Source organism: Dromaius novaehollandiae, chromosome Z (assembly GCF_036370855.1).
Source record: "Dromaius novaehollandiae isolate bDroNov1 chromosome Z, bDroNov1.hap1, whole genome shotgun sequence".
In the NCBI taxonomy this organism is placed as follows: domain Eukaryota; kingdom Metazoa; phylum Chordata; class Aves; order Casuariiformes; family Dromaiidae; genus Dromaius; species Dromaius novaehollandiae.
In genome coordinates this window covers 36,087,397-36,108,393 of record NC_088132.1, presented here as the reverse complement: position 1 = coordinate 36,108,393, position 20,997 = coordinate 36,087,397, and the positions used below count along the sequence as shown (strand labels likewise).

At 39.1% G+C, this 20,997-nt stretch overlaps 1 protein-coding gene across 1 annotated transcript in view; it reads right to left on the bottom strand.

The window, feature by feature from the left end:
- The window catches only part of LOC112992380 (fibrillin-2), a 181,122-nt gene extending 168,649 nt beyond the window's left edge, over positions 1-12,473 (bottom strand). The window contains exons 1-5 of the mRNA XM_026115394.2: positions 11,522-12,473; positions 10,392-10,474; positions 6,535-6,633; positions 6,175-6,270; positions 3,544-3,639 (exon numbers count right to left, since the gene is read on the bottom strand). Coding sequence (XP_025971179.2) covers positions 3,544-3,639; positions 6,175-6,270; positions 6,535-6,633; positions 10,392-10,474; positions 11,522-11,748 — 601 coding nt within the window. The 5' untranslated portion in view covers positions 11,749-12,473. The remainder of the gene's footprint in view (positions 1-3,543; positions 3,640-6,174; positions 6,271-6,534; positions 6,634-10,391; positions 10,475-11,521) is intronic.
- Between the last annotated feature and the right edge of the window lie 8,524 nt (positions 12,474-20,997).

Genomic DNA, 20,997 nt, shown 5'->3' with positions numbered 1-20,997 from the left:
CTTCTAATTAAAATAATTCAATTTCCAAATAATCATATAATGTAACTTAAATCTCATATTACTATAAGACTTTATACATCACGTTTCTGTAAACTAAGTCTAAGACTTTCAAAGAGTACTAAGAAATATGGATGTCAAAATACAGGTGTTCAAATCCGTTATGTGGTTTGAATTCTCCTGCCTGAAGTTTCACAATGAATTGCAAGAAAGACTGCAATGCTGTAACACAGCACAAATGCAGCTGCAGTACCCACAAGTACTAGAATCTTTTAAAGAAAGAGAAATATTTCAAGTATAACCATCCTTACTAAAAACTCTGAACCACCATCACAGCCAGAGTCTGTCTCCATCTGAACTAAGGTTCAAGCTGTAAAGCAGCCTAACACTATCCAACCCCTTCAGAATCCTCTAAAAATCCATCCTAGATACACAGACCTGGTGGTGTTATATTTCAGTTAGAAGGCAGATACACATTTTACCAAGAAGACAGAGATTTCTCAAAACAGCTGCAAATATTACTGAAGTTCTTAACAGACTGATATTTCTTACTTTCCACACTAACCAAAACATACCAGAATTGACCCCTGAGTTCAGCTTACAAGAAGGTACTACAAAGGATAGGCTGGATGATATAACAACAATAACTAACCTAATAGTCATGAATAGAAATTTAAATCTGGCTTTAAGAATGAAAGCAACAAGCAATTAGAGACAAAGAATCAAATTCATCTTTTACATTTCTCTGTTGCTTGTGACATCTAGTGGGTATGCAAAACAAGCCTGAAATAGCAAATAGGAATTCCTGCTTTCCCAGGGGTTGGTTAACTTACTTAGTTCCTTCATCACCATGGAAATCTGTTTCCATTTTCACAGTCAACAAATGTCTAAAATGGTGCAAGATACTTTCACAATTTGTATGTTATTTTGAACACTGTCTCTGAGCTGAATTTGAAACACAGAAATTACATGGGATTCACTTCAGAAGCCATTTCTAAACACATAAGGACAAGAAAGTGTTTGGGAGCAGCCACCATGGGATTACCAACAGCAAATCATGCCTTGTCCACAGCACAAGTCACCTCAGGATAGAAAGCAGCGAGGTTAACAAGGAGAGAGCAGTGGATGTCAAATACCTTGACTTTAACAAGGCTTTTGACACAGTCTCACATAGAGAGACTGTGATTGGTGAAATATGGGCTGGATAAGTGAACAATAAGGTGGGTGGAAAATCGGCTAGACTGCTGGGCTCAAAGAGTCGTGAGCAGCGGTGCGAAGTCCAGCTAGTGCAGTCCCTCAGAGATTAAGACCAGTGCCAATGACTGTTTGTCTTCATTAACAATCTGGATGATGGGACAGAGTGCACTCTCAGCAAGAGGACACCAAATTGGGGGTAGCAGTCAATACACTGGAAGGCAGGGCTGCTATTCAGAGGAACCGAGGTAAGTTACAGAAATGGGCTGACAGGACCCTCATAAGGTTTAACAAAAGCAAATGCAAAGTCTTGCATCTGGAATGGGATAACCCCATGCAACAATATAGGCTGGGAGCCTACCACCTAGGAAGCAGTTCTGCAGGAAAGGATTACGGTGGTCTTCAGAGACAACAAGCTGAACACAACTCAGCAGTGCGCCCTGGCAGCAAAGGCAGCCAACTGCACCCTGAACTGAATCGGAAGAGTGCAGGCAGCAGGTCCAGAGAAATAATCCTTCCTCTCCAATTGGCACTTTCAAGACTACATCTTGAGTACAGTGTCCAGTTTTGGACTCCCCGGTCAAAAAAAAGACATGGACATACTGAAATAAGTCTAGGGGAGGGCCACCGGGCTGGTCAGGGGACTAGAGCAGTTGACCTATGAGAAGCTGACGGAACTGGGTTTGTCTGGCCTTAAGAAGAGGTGACCTTTTTGCTCTCTACAACTATGGAAAATGGAGACAGATTCTTCTTGGAGGTTCACAACAACAGGACAAGAGACAACAGACACAAGTTTGAACATGCAAGATTCTGATTAGATATCAGGGAAAAAGTTTTACTGTGAGGGTGGTCAAATGCTGGAACACGTTGCCCAGGGAGGTTGTGGAATCTCCATCCGTGGAGTGGTTCAAGACTCAACTGCAGACGGCCCTGAGCAACCTGATCTGACTAGACCTGCTTTGAGCAGGGGTTGGACTAGATGGTCTCTGGAGGTCCCTTCCTAAATTATTCTATGATTCTAACAAGTCTCTCTCTGCTCTGAGTGGATATCTTTTCTACCGCTGATGTGAATAAGAATGTGATGTTAGATGAGGATCCTACATTTTCTATCTTCTATTAATGTAAATGAGCCACATTTTCTAAATTTTGACAATCTTTTGAATATTTTAATGCAGTAAGATAACAATATATTCTTGTATTCTGCATTTCACACCCCTGTCACTCAGTTCTTCAGAATCCCTTTTGATGAGAATTCATACTTGCAAACATGCCAAGCTGGAGAGAGACAAAGAGCACTATTTCTGCTAAACTCTTCAGAATCAGCTTTGATTATGGTTGACAGCTTCACATTAAAGGAGGTACAATTCTTATTATTGTTTTGAAAAGCAAACCATAGTATATCCATTCATTAAAAATCCATTCTAATTAGACAGTAATTTGGGTTATATTTGTTTGTCTGATGCACATAGAATATATTCTGTAATTATATCTAAAGTTAACCAGTTCCACATTACTATTTTTCTGAAGTCTTCTTGGTTTCAAACTATGAACAGTGTTCCCATTTATTAGAAAGCAACAAGCAAAAACATTTTTTGAGAGTGAAATCAGATTTATTCTAAATGATTACATACGGACTTAGTACCTTAAATATTGGTATGCTAGCCACATATCACTATCAAAAAAAAAAAATTGTTTAGAATCATTAAAACTGGCCCTGTCAGTATCTCTATGCCCATAATAAAGGCGGCTGACAGATTTCTCAATACAATTTTAAAATCATATACTACCTTAGCCCCCAGTTCATAAAAGCAGTTTAAGTTAGGCCATGTTTAAGATTTTTTCATTAATAGGAACGGTTTTAGGAACTGATCTCAGATATTATGGTAATTGGGTTCCCCCTCCCCCCCTTACCTCCTCCCCCTATGATACAATTAACCAGAACAAATAACTTCTCAAGATTCTCCTGAGGAAGCAGCATTATGTGAAAAAACAATTCTTCATTTAGTTACACTTATGCAATTCTGGCACAATTGGTAATTTTGCCCTAACATTATTTCACATAGCTGAGAGCAAAATGTAGCTCATTTTTACACACATTACCTATCATACGAACAGAATACACAGCCTAAATTAGTTCAAGTTCCTATCAACTGTGACATCTCTTTACTTGTCAATCTGAACCATTGCTGCCAGGCTCCAAAGGAAGACACTATCTAAAATTTTAAATAATAAATGGCTTGCTGGAAGCTTACTGGCCCAGCTGGAAAATACACTACACAAAATACCTATGTGGAATACGCACTATTGTACCATATACCTATTTATAATTTCCTTTCTTTATATTTCTCTTACCTCTTTCACACTGAGGACCGGTAAATCCGTAGACACATGCACAGCGATTAGGTCCAATACACCGTCCTCCATTCTGGCAGCCATTTTCACAGACAGCTGGAGGGCGGGGTGGGGGGGGAGAAGGAATTAATGACATTTCAAAGATTCCCACATGTGGTATTCACAAATCAATTTTTTTCCTCAACTGCTCTAACTCTTTCTGGACCTTAAGACTAAACTGATCTCCTTATCCAGCACCAATACCCATCAGCAATAGAAATGATTCTTCAGGTCAAATTCCAGTAGCATTTGCACCTGTTTAAAAATACACTTAAGTTAAGCATCTGCTAAGAGGCTTTGGTGTATATGATGAATGAAACAGCTGCTTGCAATAAAGATTAGACAGTTGTACGCCACTACTCACAATCATAAGCACTTGTACTATCACTGAAGTCAGCAAATATAAACTCAAGTATTTCGTGCCTGGCATACATTAATTTATGTCAAAGCTACTCAGTCACAACAGCGTCAAACCATTCAAGAAGGGAGAATGAAAATGGCATAAGGTACAGGAATTCCCTTACAAACAACAGGCAGGAAGACACAATTCAGCTCTCAGAATAGATACTGCTGGTCAGAAGAAAGGGTGCTTAGAGCAAGGGAAAAGAATCACCAGTTTAACATATCTTTAAGGACCTTCAAGAACCATCGTTCCTAAAAGATACCAACCAAAACTAAAACTACTTTTTTCTTGGTAAAAATGCACAATATATACACATGGAAGAATATCCTTGTCTCTTATGGTTCTGTGCACCAACACACACTATTTATCAGTGGTGTGAATTAAGCACGAAGTCTCCTTCCAAACCACTGAAATCTTCTGAATTTATATACTATTAACAGGATTCCTACTTTCCTTGCAAAATTGAGATGATATTGCAGGCATGTAGCTATTTCTTTAAGCAAAATTTCACTTTTTATTTCAAAAAGTACTTTCACGGAGCCTCCAGGAAAGACAGAGGAAGACATTTCATCAGCTACTTCGAAAAATATCATTAAAAGTTCTTTAATCAATTCTATCTATTTTCGGGCTCTTTGCTTCCAGGATACATAACTTTGTTCAGAATTAGCACACATTCCAAATCAACATGTTTCACCTAAAAGATGGTTCCACTGTCTTTAAGTGGGCCTGAACAACAGCAAAGAGAGATTTTGGTCTAAAAGTTTCTAGGCCTTCCTGCTCAGGTCTCCTCAGATTAAAGATGGGGTTTATAAAGTATTTGAGTACCCAGTGTGAAAGAAACTCAGGAATCTAGAGACAGCAAATCTTTCAACCTGGAAAAAAATGCACACATGCCTCCACAAAGGGCAATGGGAAACATAAAAATGTACTGTTATCTGGAAACACAATAAAGCTTCACTTCTTATCAAGAACTATAAGACTGAACTACTTTTTTCCAAGAATGCAAGTCTTATATATGAAAAATGAAAATACTTCTGTGCATGCGTTACATTACTGAATTAATGCACAGTGACACTTAAATTTTTTAAAGCATTAGCAACAGTAGATTTAACAAAAGAATACATTTTAGTAAAATCAATAAAAATATATTTACATTTTTTCAGATGTTCAAATCCATACTGTGTCTAGAAGTAAAACTCTCAATCTTACTTGAAATTTTAACTATCCTATACACTGAGACCAATCACCACAGTTTGAGCAGATTTTCAGGATCACTTTAGAGTCAATGTTTAAAGATTCAAACCTCTGTTCATTTATTCACTGGAAGTATGCCCTGGCTGAGAACATTCCGGTTTTGACCTTACACTTTAAAATGAGCAGGAAGAGGCTAGCAACACTTAAAAGTAAATCTGATTGTCACTGGAGCCACATTTTAGGATTACAATTATTACTTAAAATTTCAGAGAATTTCATCCAGACAGCAATAAAGCCCAAACAAGACTGCTCTCTCTCCAATGTCTGTGAAAATGACTCAGACGAAAGGATGTTCTACACAGTCTATTCCGTAGGTGCTCTTTGTGTGCTAATTAGTAATCAGCTGCCCTCAGAATACACTAGGTCTTTGAGTCTTTCTTCATCTCCATAACTTTTAGTCATTGTTATTGGTCACTAAATTTGCATACCTTGTCAACACTGTCCTGTGATAGGCAGAGCTGTGCAAATAACTGACTTCTTAGCTTGCTTGCCATACCAAAAAAGCATCCAAAAGCTTGAACTGAACCGCATTTTTTTCTTCATTCAAATAGAAAACAGAAAAACATGCTATGAGCTAGTCGTTAGGCTGCTCTTCTGACATGAAAAAGCTATTCCGCAAAGCAAATGAAAAATTACTGAGCTTCTGGGAAAAAAAAGAGTGGGATGTATACTGCCATTGCCCCCAAAGGATTTTTCCAGCCAAAGTTATTTGGTGAATTCAATCCCTAACTTGAATTTTGAAGAATCCAAATGCACTTTTTACATGAACTGACTTTCAGCTAAACACAGTGCCCCAAAATAGCACTAAATCTCTCTCATTTTATTATGTTTCTGCATATTAGCTTTTTTACCTTTCTACCCTATCTAAAATAACAAAGCTAACTTGCAGGATTTACACATTTATTAACTTGACATGCAACAAGGAAGTTACTTACGCTGTCCACAGTAAGTTCCAATGTAGCCCTTCTGGCACTGACACTGATCATCTGAGCAAGTACCACCATTCATGCACCTGATACTGCACTGCTGCACTATGGTGGAACCCAGAGAGACAGATACACGTGTTAAAGTGTTAATAACATACCAGGAAACAAATAGGGATAAAAACCATACATAAGTTATTACCATACATATTTATATTTAAACACGCTTATTTCCTTATAGATTACATATATGTATGCAATAATGACAAGTTATTTTTGAAGGTTTTTACATAGTAGTTATTTTTAAGTGGCAACGTAAGGAAAGTTACTTAAAAAGAAATCTCCCATGAAAATGAACATAGTAAGCCTTACTAGATTTTGATCCGCAAGTAGGTGATATTTGTCCACTTGCACAAGTGCACATGTTAGGCCGGGAACAAAATCCGTCACCACAGCTATTTCTACAAATCGCTGAGGAAGAACACATTTAAAAACACAGTGATTAACAATGACCTTAATCATAATTTACAGGAAAAAAATACCAAAACACGTTAACAGCTTCTCTTTGAAAAAAAGAATATACAACTCAAAACAAAACAATTCTCAGTTCACCGAGCCATCTAATAGATACATGCAGAAGTATTAAGTTAGGTAAAGGAAACCAATTGTACCAAAGTTCAGTTATCTGTGATACATTTAAGGACAAACAGAATACGGCCTATTCAAATGGTGGTCTGACCACTAAAAACAGATAATCAACTTCATTCCTGATTAGAAACGTCAGCTATTAAACAGGCAATGTAAAAGTATTAAAATTACAGATTTTAGACCACAAGACCCGTAGAAAAAATTAGCAAAAATATGAGTTTTGAATGCATATAAACAGCATGGCTCATAAATCCCAGTTTACAGCATAGCCTTTTTTTAATTGCTATTTTAGAAGCATTTTAAGGTCTCTTTTTTGTAAGATTATCCATCTTTTACATAAAGCTTTCTTGTGTTAAGTCAATGTCCAAATGCAGGGTTTGCCAGATTTTGTGTAGTTTCCCTAAAAACGGTTGTCTGTACTCAAATATTTCCACGTTATAATATAGATGCTAATTTTATCAAGTTCTCAGGGAAGCCTCTCTACACTGTGTAACGTGTGCACAATGTGCCTGCCGTTCTGCTACCCCTCTGATGCATCAGTCGCACCTTCCCTACCTGCTCACCTGCCAAGGGAGTTCCATTGCACAAAGCAACTACAGGACCAGGAAAGAGTTAAGGGCTAAATCCAGATTTTGAATGAGATCCAAATGAACACGTCTAAGTAATCTGGTGGATTAGCAAACACACAGAAAGAGAGCCTGAGAACATTAAGAGCCAGTACAGCACAGGGGAGTCTTTAAGGTATGCATCTTGCAGGAGACACCTTGAAAAGCAAACGGGCAAGCAAGAAGCACAGTTCCTTTGTAAATAACTCTGGAGTTTTGAGAGAATTAAATAATCTTGAAGCACATCTCAAGTTCTGGGGGGGGGTCACAAGAGGAACAAATTCCTCCTGTAGAAAAGTTGCCAAGAAAATGCTGAGTGCCTAAAATATTTGTCCATGTACATTAAACAAGCAGAGACAACACCATTCCCATAATGCCTGCACCCCACTTCTGATTTAGTAAAACATAAGTAAATGAGATCCACTTCTCACAGGGAAACAACCATTCTATTGCTCCATTACAGAAGTTTAAATATGCTTCCTGAAAAATTTACATGCTCCCTTTTACCCTTTTCTCACCAAACCAGAAGCTCTGTATCGACGATGAACATGATAAAACTAGACAAAATTTTGTAAACTTGTGTCCTCCCTGAAACTGAGTGTCACATTTTCTTTACCAAAGAGAAGCAGACAAACCTGTGTTAGCGGTCCACTGACATCACTCTTCTGGGAATTCTAATGGGCATCAAAAAGATGCAATGTGGATCACCTACATTTGTCATTAAATTTCTCTACAACTACGTCCTAAACGTGAAGGCAAGAGAGGTGAAAGTTTGCGTGGCTTCACTATTTAGCTGGAATTAGAGACATAACACTGACTGATGTGAAATGCTTTTTCCATTAGTTGACTTAAAAGCGAGAAGCTGGAATCTGATTTAGAGCACTAGACAAGCACAAGGAATCAGTGGTTTTTTCCCTAAATCACTATTCAGACCATTTTAAGATTGCTCAATCTCCTGATTTATGCAAGGTCTACATTAGACACTTTTGTCAGTTTATTATCTGTTGGGGCATAACTCTTTATCAACGGAAAGTCCTACAACAGATGTACACTTAAAACATGCTTCCTTCAATACAATTTACTTTGTTTAAGGAAAAAGTAAATCCAGACAGACCTTGGTTTTTTACATAACTGATTACTTTTAATCATAAACATCTCACAGACCACCTGCAATCATTATCACCTTATCAACTGAAAACACTGTGAAGTCAGAATAGCTCCCTGTTGACTTACTACTAGTTCTTAGACCTCACTCCACAAAATACTACTTCAAAATCACCAGTTACAATCTGTACTAATTAAAATCAACTCATCTCCACTAAGAAGTTTCCTAACTTGTCCCTCCCCCTGCGCAGGAGGCTTTATCTAGTGAAATGGCTCTAGCTAGAGGAACCATCATCACAAAAAAAGTTTCACATGAGTGTAGAATTTCATGCTCTTAAACCTTCACCAGAAACACAAATTCAAAAGTGCCTAAGCCAATCTCACTGCTGGCCTGGCCAAATTACTCACCCTTCAAGCAGTTTAGAGAACCACTATTAAACTCCACTGTGTCAAAAGGGAGCTAGATGGTGTCCTTTGGGCACACAAACTAATAGCAAGTCAAAGGTTATTCTGGATGAGAAGCAACCTGAGCCCAAGATCTTTAATAAGCATTATGAGACACTATTTAAAGATGATAAATAGGATTTTCAAAAGTACCTAAATCACTCTCTCTCCCTGATTTCAGTCAAGTTAGATATCCGCTGAATTTGAAAATCCCATTACATGCTAATGGCATATTTAGGCAACATAAATCCATTTAAAAACTCAGCTTTACATTAAAGTCAGTCAATATGTAAAAGATGTTAAATACCAAGTTGAACATTCTGAGGATTTCCTACTAGTCCACAGTAGGTCTGATATTGCCATTTTCCTCACTCCAAATTACATAGCTAAACTTTGCATGGAAATACTAAGGTCAATCTTAGATGAAAATCAGTGATACCTAACACAGTTAAAAGGAATATTAGCAAGACTTATTTTGCCATGTAAAAGGAAGAGATATAAACAGGCCAATAAGCACCTTTAGGTTAAATAAATCTTGTTTTTTCTCCCGTTCCTTCCCTAGTTTAGTCCTGGACGTCAGTAATACTCCATCAAACAAACTGCAAAGAACTTAACTGCTTACGCGAAGGGCAACATAACCTAGAATCTAAATTCCCAAATTGAACATACTTACTAGAAAACAAATGAGGAGATGGTAAGATAAATAGGTACAGTTTTGCACTAAAATTCAAAGAATATAAAAAGCATGCATCTGATAACAGCTTTTATCTAACAGGCAGAAACTCTTACTTAATTTTCTATTTCCTTTCTAGGTAGACAAAGTTTCCTAAGCAGGGTATTCAGTAGATTTCCCTTTCTTGCCAAGCCATGTCAACAGCCAGATCTGTCAGCACAGTATTTATTATGACCAGGCAGTAATCAACAATCTACATGCTTTATACCTATTAAAATACAACTAAAAATGACAGGCAAGATACTAAGCACCCCAGATGTAGAAAAGTTTTCCATTTGATTGTAGTTCCAAGCCTACCACAGAAGTTTTATGAAACTTCAGATCTCATTTGCTTTATATGAGGATGTTTTAGCTTTTTTTCCTGTTATTGGTGTTGATTATTTGATTTATGGAAGGTTTTTTATTCCCCCCCCCTTTTTAACTAAATGGAAACATGCCTCTTGTGAACACACCGAACAAAATACAACAATTTGCCAATCTTTCAATTACAGGAAATGTGGCCCAGTAAATCTATCACTTTTTTCTTTCTTTTCTTTTTTTTTTAAAAAAAAACCATAAGCCAAAAGACTGAACTGGCCAAATTAATTACAAGATGAATTCTCTTTTCTCATCCTAAACAGAGCAGGAACTCAAAGAAGAATATTTACTTTTATTATAACGCCCAGGGCAGTAAAAACTTAAAGTCAGACACTTACGAACAATACACTGATTTCCTCCAGGGAGCGTTTTCCATCCAGGGCAACAGTACGAATGGAATCTAGAGCCACACACATTTGGCCTGTCACACAGACACATGAATAAATACGTATACAAAAACATAAATCAATGTAAACAGAATCCAAAGTTTTAAGTAGACACAAGGGAAGAAATCTACTGGCCACATGAAACAAACAAAAATGGTATTGCAAAGATGCCTAAAAAAACTCTCCTCCCCAAAGGAACAAAATCTTCCTCTACTATAAGAAGTTCTAAGCCCTTTTATTTTATATTAGTTCAAATGTTTAGTATAACGAGGGGAGGCAGAATAGGCAACAATAGGCCACATTCATCCCTGGTGGAACTAATGAAGATTCACAAGGGTTGAGTTTGGCTCCACATTCATATATAGTCTTAAAAGTCTTACTATAAAAATTAGCTTTATGCTGCTGTGACACAGGACAAGAGGGATGACTGGCCATAGAGATGAATAAACTAACTTAAATCACCCAGAACTCGCCAAACCATTAGGAAAACAAGTTTTCTGCATAGTTTCTCAGCACAAAACAATTCAGCACAACACTTAAAATGCAAAGTAAAGTCTACATCAAACTCTTCATATTCTAATATCCTCGAATAAGAAACTGATGTGCAGTATTTGTTATTTGCAATTTATGCCCATACTCTGCTATATGCAAACAAATGACTGCTTTTACTATAGTCACACTATCTATAAGACTGTGTTTCATAGCTGCGGACAAAACATAGAATTTAACCGATTACATTTCCTTCATCATAAACTGCCTGAAAAGACAACATATACACAAGACAAAACTGAAAACCACGGGTACAGTTTTGGGGTGGAGACGTTACGTGGTTGCACGAAAGTTGCTGCCAAGAGATTGCATGGCTGGGGAGCGCACTCGGCGGAGGTGCCCAGGATGGGTGCCTGGGGACCGCCAGCCTGGAAGGGCTGCGTGGAAGTAGCCGTGGGCAGAGTTAACGTGGTTTAAAGCTGACTGGGAATGGCACAGAGGGTGCTACGGCCGGCGGCGGTGCCTCCGCGGAGCGCGCCGGGAGGCGGCTGCGGGCTGCGTGGGGGTGTGAGCGCAGCGCGGTGCGTTCCTACCCCCGGAGCACATCCTGCTGTCCTCGCCGGCGGACGCGGCCGGCGGCGGCGGGGCTGCCTGCCCCTTCCTCCCGGTACTCCGCGGCAGGGTAGATGCCGCCCGCTCCTCCCGCAGGGCGGACCTGCTGCTGCTGCTTTTGTTGCCCGGCTGCTCCCTGCGCCCAGAGCGCTACGCAGCCCAGCCATAGGAAATAGGGCTGCACGCAAAGCCACCGCCGTCTCCCCATCCTGCAGCTGGCCAGATGGAAAACGGAGGACGAGGAGGGGGAGGTGGACGGGGAGAAGGGAAAAGGGCTGCCACTCCTGCACCGCCTTCTGCAAGCAACGCTCAGCGGCCGGGGGCTGGGGGCGGCCGTCCCTCTGCTCCGCTCCCTCTTCTTGGGAAGGCTTCAGCAGACGAAACTCTTTCTTCTCTCTTCCCCAGCCGGCCCTGCCGCGAAAGCCTTCAGCAGGACACGGTGATACCAACAGCGGGGTCCACGTTGCATCCCCCCCTCCTCTCTCGCCAAAGAGGGGAGAAAAAAAGAAAAGAAAAGTTGGTCTGGGATTTTCTCCCCCTTCCGAAAAAGGAAATCCAACAGGACCACGTTGAATTTCCCGATAAAAAATAAAATAAGAATAAAATAATTACTAATTAACAATAACTAAGGCCAAAAAACGAAACGTGCCGAGATAGACTAAGAGGAGAGCAAAAATTCCTGCCAAGTACGAGGCGGCGGTTTTACAGCTGGCTCGCCGTGCGGGAGAAGCGAGCAGGCGGAGGTGGGCCGGTGCCTCCTGGCCGGTGCCGCGGCCGCCCCGGGAGTCGGGGGGAGGGGGCGAAGGACGCGAGGCGGCGCCGCCGCCGCTTCTGTCACCGCGGGGCCGCGCCGAGCCGAGCCGAGCCGGGCGCAGCGGAGCGGGCGCCGCTGCCGCCGCACACGTGGGGCGGGAGGAGGGGGCGGTGGAGGGGAGGCGAGGCGAGGCGAGGCGCGCGGGCGGGCGGGCGGCTGCCGGGGGAGACGGCGGCGGCGGGCCGGGGGGCGCGGAGCACACGCAGGTAGAGCTGGCCCCAGGGGGAGGGCGGCCCTTTCCTGCCCGCTCTCGCCGCGCTTTGGAGCCGTGCAATGACCGACAGGAAAGACCCGCCTTTTCAGCCCGCCTGCCCCATGCCGCCCCTCCCGCGAAAGGCGCACGGAGGCAGCTGGGGTTCAGAAGAAAAGGCCGGGAGCGAGGCCCGGCCGGCGGGCTGCCGCCCTGCGGAGGCAGCCTGGCCCGCGCCGAGGGTGAGGGGCGGCGGGGCCCCGCGGCCGCCCTTGCTGGGGCTCGGGGCAGGCAGGAGGGACGCGGGTCCTCACTGCGGACCCACACGCCAACGCCAAGCTGGGGCGCGTAAAGCAGAAAGTCAGTGCTGTTTGGGGGGGGGGGGGGGGTTGGTTTGCGTTTTTTTTTCTTTAATCATTTCACCCCCTGCACTGATATTTATCAGCACAGTGGCCACTTTCTTCAAAACACCTAGGTAACACCAAGAGCTCAGAATTTGAACTGTAGTTGGTTGCAGCCCGCTAACCAGGTTGTTTTAAACAGTTCATACCCTTAAAAGTTTTGCTTGTTTTTGTTTTGCCTTTTCTCTCTGACTATACATATCTTAAGAATCAATGAAAAAAAAAAGTAAAGTAGTTTGGCTAATTTCATCCTTACTTTTTTGGCTCCAATTCAATCCAATGCATTTACCTGGATGTGAGGAATAATTAGGTACTGGTACCAAAGCAAAACGAAAGCAATGAAGACACCTCAGTAACTGAAAGTCCCAGAGTGCTCCCTGCAGTCATTCTGATAACACCGTGGAACTACAATCTGTTTGCATCATCTAAGAAGATTTATCACTTTGAATTACAACCGTACTGTTGAGCATCTCACTGTACTGTGGCAACCATGAGACTTTTTTTTCAAGTAGCTTAAAAAAATTAAAAAAAAAATTTTAAAGCTTTGCATGCATATTATCTGGCACTTCTAATTTTGGAATGAGAAGCAAGAGCCAAGTTTTATCATCTCTGTAATAAACCCCACTAGCTAAGAGGTCAGGAAACCATTCTCTTATTTAATTCACTGTCCTACTTTGATGGTCCAGTGGCCCTAGCAGAGGCTCTCTTTAGATATCTCTATTCCAACTGATCAGAATTTGATTTTGTTTAAATTTGGAAGGATGAACAAAAGCAAGACTGGACATGAGGATCTCAATCTTTAAACATAAAACCCTGAGAAATTAAGGGAACTCTATAATGAAGGAACTATTTAACGAAGACAACTGGATTGAAGAGTTCAGGAAACTCATGAATATCTGTGAGGTCTGGCATTTCTTCAGATCAGAAGCCATAAAAGCTGTTGTGAACAAGATGCTCCTAACAGAGATAGGGAGAGGCAGAAGGATTCCGAGCATATTTGGATGAATAACTATCTCAACAAGAACACAATGAATAAGCAGACAGCCTATAAAGAATAAAAAAAGAAAGGACTGATCAGAGATAAGCTTAGGGCCTTAGGTATCAGGAAGCACAGAAATTAAAGAATTCCCACAAGTTAAACAGAGCCTTGAAAAGGAAACCAACACACACACAAAAGACCTTTAGCAAAAAAATGAGGAGAGAACAATGGAGGAAAAAATTTGAACCAGTTACGCAGTACAGATGAGTTAGCAATTAGGGAAAAAATAAGTACGGTCCAAAGTTAGGGTATTTTAGTTTGTAGTATGAAACTGAAGATATTGAGCAGAGGAATAAAGGCAGCTGGTCAGTAGGATTGAAGGTATCAAAACAGAAACTACCACAATTAAGGTGCAAATGAGACTCAAAGACCTGCGTGCAGTCAAACCAGAGGAGGACTAGATGACACCTTTCTCAAAATTTGAGAGGAACTAGCACATGGAACTACACAATATTCAATTGCAAGGAGTCTTAATAATTCTGGTAAGGTTGTGATATAAAAGGACCATGTAAATATAGGTAGAAATCAAATACTTACCAAGAGAGCTGTTTTCATCAGAAAGGAAAGCATTAATATTTTTTATAAATGCAAGACACTAATGAGACAGCATCTGAAACAGTGCTTATGCTCTGATCATCCATGTTAGAATAAGATGTATTAAAATTGGAACAGTTGCAGATAAAGGGCATTAGTAGTCAAGGGAAGAGAACTACTGGTGAAAGAGTTTGGCTTCTTTAACTAGCAGCAGTTCTCAAGAAAAAAAAGGATTAGCAAGGGAAAATAAATATTACAAGTATAGATTAGTGCTACAATTAAAATAGTTTCTTGGATAAGACAGGGATACAGCTCTTCATTAGAAACAGCAGAATGTAAAACTGAAAGTACTTCTAAGATGAAATTGGATTACTTTAGAAAAGTTCTCATAGCGTGTGTTTGCCAAGTGTTAATAAGGGTTTGATTTTGATGATCCCAGAACTTTCCACCCATCCTACATCCCAGCTAAGAAAGAAAAGCTGCTTTCATGGAGGCTTTCATGGAAGCTTCTTTCTTTCATTCTTTCATAATATATTGACACTGTAACTGATACAGAAAGATGAATGATATCTAACTTGCTCTAGCTGAAGTTCTACTTCAAGTCTCACCAATTCTGATAAAAATAGTTCCTAATGTTATATTTAGTGTAACATGTAAGTGTACATTTACATACAGAAAATATTCCCAGAGAAAAATTATTATTTTAATGCTGATTATTTTAGAATCCACATTTTTCCCATGTAGTTGGCTTTTTTTCTTCCCAAAGAAGGGCGGGAGTTATTTTTAAGTGAGGGCACTCCTACTATTTTGGTATTTGGAAACAAAGTAAAAATGTGGATTGTCACACTTCACTTTGCTAAAACAGGATCCAAGTAAACTAGACTCCTTGGCTGTACAATCATTTCTTTCAGTCTTAAAAGTAGATGTCTCTCAATGGCCACATTTGATTTGTCAGTTAAAAACATTCTCTCCTGTTCATCCCCCTGAATCATTAAAAGCAAACAATGACAAATGCCTAAATAGATCGGTACAAGTACTAAAATTACAGTGATAGACTGTAAGGATTAAGGAAACAAATTTTGCTTCTACGTGCTGCTAACCAAACTACTGTGATGTTATTTTCACAGAGCTGAATTAATGTAGATTGGCCATATCCTACAGAAAAGTTTCTCTTAAATCAACGAAGGAAAGACTACAGCATTGGGCCCATCTTTTTGTCCAAGACCGTATATTGGAAGTGTAAGTCATATAAATTACAATACATATTTCACATGAAAGAATTTACTTCACTAACAGGATTTTTCAACAGGATAAAAAATACAGCATCTTTTTGCATGGGTAAGACATTACAGTAAAAGTGATATAACAAGCTCTGTATATTATAGCAGCTAAGGGCCGGACACTAGTTTTAGGACCTTAGCATGTGGTATGGTACAGTCACCAGCCTACAGATCTAAGCACTTCGGTATGTGAAGGTGCAGGATTGGTTCAGCCTGTACTTCCACATGGATATACTGGTAGCAACTGACAGATCTGAGTGCCTGGCCGTATCACACACAATTGGAGGCATTCATTTTTAGGCATCATAAGCAATCATTCCTACTTCCTCCAAGGAAAAAGTGCTCAAATTACTCTTTCAAGATGGTCTGTTTTTGTTCTAGATAAAAAATTGGTTCAAATGATAAAAATTGGATGGAAGGGACCAGCATCAACTAAGAAATTCAAGTCATTCAAGAACATGCAAGTATTTTGCTTTTTCTTCCTCCTTTTCTAATTACATCTCAAGTTCCACCTACATAACTGACTTGATGTGTAAAACAGATTCCTTGCATGTGAAACAAATTAATCTTTTCAATAGTATTTCAGTATACCTTATTTTGACGGAAGTGCAAATATTCTTACCTTACTTCTTACCACTGGTGTTTTGGACTATTCTAACCAAACATTTTTTAAACATGGCAGAGCACATTGAGAAATAGGAAAACACTGGAAAACAGTAAATCGTAAAATCATAAACATGATGAGCGGAATGCCTGTGAAATATTCTTTCCTCTTTCTGTTGGTCTGTGTCCACTTTTAAATAAAGCAAATTATGAAATATCTATTGATTCTCAATAAATTCTAGGCTCCCAGGTTCTACAACACACTGAAAATGTTTCATAGTGGTACTCAAATTCTGGAAGAACTAAGACACCTAAGTATACAAGACAGGCCTTTGGACTACTATTTGTATGCTGTTGACTCACAAACACTGCTCATTTCTGATGACGTGTTTTTTCCCCCCCCTCCCCTCACCAATCAGTCTAACATATCATTCTGCCTTTATGACATTTCCCTGTGAACATTTAGTTGTCATATTAAAATAAACATTGCCAAAATAGAGTACTGAGTTTTTGAAATTGTTCTGCGCAGACTGTCCTCCTCTTTTTCAATGGAAAAAGCCCAAAACAAAACAAAAAGCTTCTTGTAAACTTTCTGTTCTCACTTCTGTGACCATATCATCTTTGACTTAGCTCCCTCTCTCCCTTCAGAATCTCATATTCAAGCTGTAGTATCTACAAAGATAAAACTGATTCTGCAGGTATAATTTCACATCTACATTATTGCAATCTCATTCTCTCTGGCCTTACTTTACATACATCTGTTCAAAACACTACTGACATTATCTCTAACTACAGAAGCCTTCCATTTGACTCCTTTCAGCTGTTCCCTCTTCCCCACCACATCCAATGTGTGCTATTTATCCCTCTCACCTTTCTCAAATTTTGTTCTTCTGCAATGGTCTTGTAAGACTCAAATAAAAATTATAAAAATAGAAAGAGGAAAGAATGTATTGGCAGAAGACAAGTAAAGAAACAGAAGTTGAGAAAAGAACTGAAAACTATGAAGCAAACAAACATGAAAATAAGGGGAAGACAAGTCATTTTTTTCAGGCAGGAGCAAATCTTCAACTGGTGTCTTTCTTTGGTATCCTTACCATAGAAACAATTAAATGATTTCTGGAAAAGACCTTGAAGAGTCCTCTAATCAGTCCTCTCTGCTGTAAAGCAAAAAAACAAAACAAAACAAAACAAAACAAAAAAACCCAAAAAACCAAAAAAAACCCAACCAACTTGATCCATTTCATACAAATAGGCCATCTAGATCTAACCTGTGCTTCAGGTATGGGAAGTCCACAATGCTGTGGGCAATCTGTCCCAGTGTTCCGCTGCCTAACAACAACACAAAAAACCCACAAAAAATACCAGAAAAACACACTAACATTCAATCTGAATCTGACTTTCTATATTTTAACCTCCACCTCCCATCCCTTTGATTCGCTTTCTCTTTCCAGCATCTTTTTACATATTTGAAGATTATCCGTTTGTCTCTTTTTGGACTTCTCTAGACTAAACCAGTCCTTTCCTTTTTCCAGGCTTTTCTAGATCTTTACTCATTCTTGCTGTTCTTATCCTTCTCTTGGGCCTACCTCTTTAGTCAAGGGAAGTGCTTAAAGCTCACAGTTCTCTAGCTGAGACTGTGCCAAAGTTGATCACAAAGGAGGGAATCAATACATTTATCTTCCACTCTAAAACCTATACGGGGTGCTTGTCTTCCCTCTCACCCCCAAAACAGTACTGATGTTATTGCATCACTTTAGCTTATAGTATTCCATAATACTTAGATCATTTGCTATAAAACTGCTACCAAAAACCTGCATTTCCCTTTATTGAACTGTATTCTACTCACCCCCCTTTTTTTCTTTTTTTAAAAAGGCCACTTATCTAACTTATCAAACCATTTTGTATTCTAATCCTGTTCTTCAGGATAGTTGTACTCCCTCCAGGTTGGCATTAGTTTGCAAATGGAATACATTGTCTATCATCCACTCTTTAAAAAAAGATATAAATATATATATATATAGAAAAGTAGTGGGTTGAAGGCATCTGTCTGAAAACGCACACATATATTTCCTTCTTGGCAATGAACTATCAATTGCTACTCCAATAGGTTTTCTTTAACCAGTTATATACCTGCTGTATGATAATTTAATCTAGACTGATTTTTTTGCTTTCTTGGGAGAACGTTAGATAAAAGAGTATCAAAAACATTACTAGAATCAGGAAGATTAAGTCTTTCTTTTTGTATTTGTCTGCCCTGGTATCTAAAACATAAAATTAGTTTGGTTTTTGAGCAAACTGGTCCTGACAAGTCCATCTCAGTTGTTTTTGATCTTGTTTTCACATAAAAACTTGCTCAGAGTTAAATAATTTCTTTTTCAGCATTTTTGTCCAGGAATTGAGAAGCCAGGGGATTACAGCCTGGTCAGCCTAACTTTTTTTCCTCTTTTAAATACGATCACTAGATTTGCCTGTAATTTGGTAAACAACAAAAGCCCAGGAAGAAAAGAGAGAATACTAAGTAATTCTAAATCTGAATTTACTCTCAATGAAAAACAAAAGTCTAGTAAGTAGTAATGATCTCTTCCATAGCTATGTTCATCCATAAAATTTCACTGCATATAAAGGATATTATTGCCATCTAAGATGTAATTCTGATTCACATTTATGATTAATTTGCTTATAGTTGCTCTATAGTTAGGACTCTGACAGTGTTAGTCAAAAGGAAGATGTCCCTCACATATACGTCAGTCATCCTGCAGAACTGCAGGGTTAACTATTCATAAAATTAAAAATGGTTTCAGCAGTGGTTTTGAGCTAATGCTTTCACTGCAGATGTAAAAAAACCAAACCAAACCAAAAAAAGTAGTATATATTATCTAAAGCTTATTGAAAAGGTTAAATCAAAACACTAAATGGGGATAAAATAAAAACAGGAAGATATTTAAGAGAAAAGATATCAACTTGAACCAAACCAAAAAGTCATAACTGTACTAAGGAATGAAGTGCTTCAGAAAGAGAACTGTTCCATGCAAATAAACAAGAAATGATTCCGTGCTACAAAAAGAAAATCTAGTTTTGCAGTCTCTGATTCTTGAGAACATTATTCGTAACTTTAACATGGCAGCCATTTTACCTTTACAATACAGATGAGAATGTAAACAAGGGAGAATATCTTAGCATATCCCTTCAGCACAGACCAACTAGATAGTTTTGCCTATGAAATCCCATTCTATTTCTTTTTTAGAAGGGAAGGTGTGAGGTGACTCTCTCAGCACTTATTTTTAAGTGAAAAAGAAAAGTGAAGTGTTCCTAATTTAGAAATCTCAGCTATCAGAAATGAAATCCTACTTTAAACTCTGAAATCCATCTGAGGGAGGGGGAAAAAAATAAAGTGAAGCAGTTCTTCTTTTTCTCTGGATGCAGAAAAAGTTAACCAGATTTTATGTGCAAAAAAATAAGCAGTGGAAATAAGATCTTTACGTATGTCTTAAATGAAGCAGGAGGTTGAAGTCATCCCTTCCTAGAGCTCAAACATTTTGGTGACTGTTTTAAAATGAGTCCAGTTAAATAAAATCTAAAGAAACAAAGGATATTCTTGGATATTCTGTTTTGTCTAGAGAAAAGCTCATAGCTGATGCAGTACTTCCCAGAATCCAGGAAGGGGTCTATAGTTCTAGTTATTTTGATTTGTCTTCATTCTAGAAACTCCTCTACCCTGGGGAGTCTGTAGGTGGAGCACATAAAAGGGCTCAGTTATTCAAGAGAAGTTTCATCTGGCACTAAACCCTGGACTGCATGGTTTTAATTATTTAAATACTTTAATAATCTTATAGCTCTATGATTTAAAATAGCTGTTCTTTTATAGGTTTCTTTAAGCACTATTTTCTGACTCAGCTTCTCTTTAATGTCTTCAAAAAGGAAAGATTTGAGTATTCTAAATCTCACTGAAATGACGCCATATATTCTAATCTACATTCTTCTCGCTGTTTATCTACCTAAAAGTATACATACATACATACGCAGCATTTTAAGACCTGCTCCACAGTTATTTTGTGCACTGAGGCACAGTTTTCTTCCTTTCAATCAGTGGTAAAGTTCTAGGAGTTGTTGCTACAAGCATGACTATTGCACCACAAATTAGGAATCTGAAAAGACAGATCTTGTCTAATGGGATCCAGTCTACACTTCAGGGCATCTGCATGCCCTTATAAAGGCAAAGAAAATTTTAACTGAAGACAACACATGAAATTCTGTATACCTGATGTTAAATGAATTGGGAGAATGCTGAAGAGTGCAGCCTAGAAACAGTCCATCTGAATTCCACTGTTCTTGTAAATAATGCCATTTTGTACTAACTGTTATTGTAGCTGTATTACTCCTTAAACCCTATGTTCTCTCTTTTTAATAAATGTTACTGCATCTGAGGAATCACAAAAGTGAAGCAATCTTGGCATCAGTCTCAAGGATCTCTGGTAAGCCCCAAACTAAGCAGTAGTGTTAGAGAAACAAAAATTGTTCTAAACAACAACAAAAAAAAAGACAGTAGGTTCTCTGTTGTATTTTTTGTGCATTTCTCTTTTCTGATGGACATGAGAT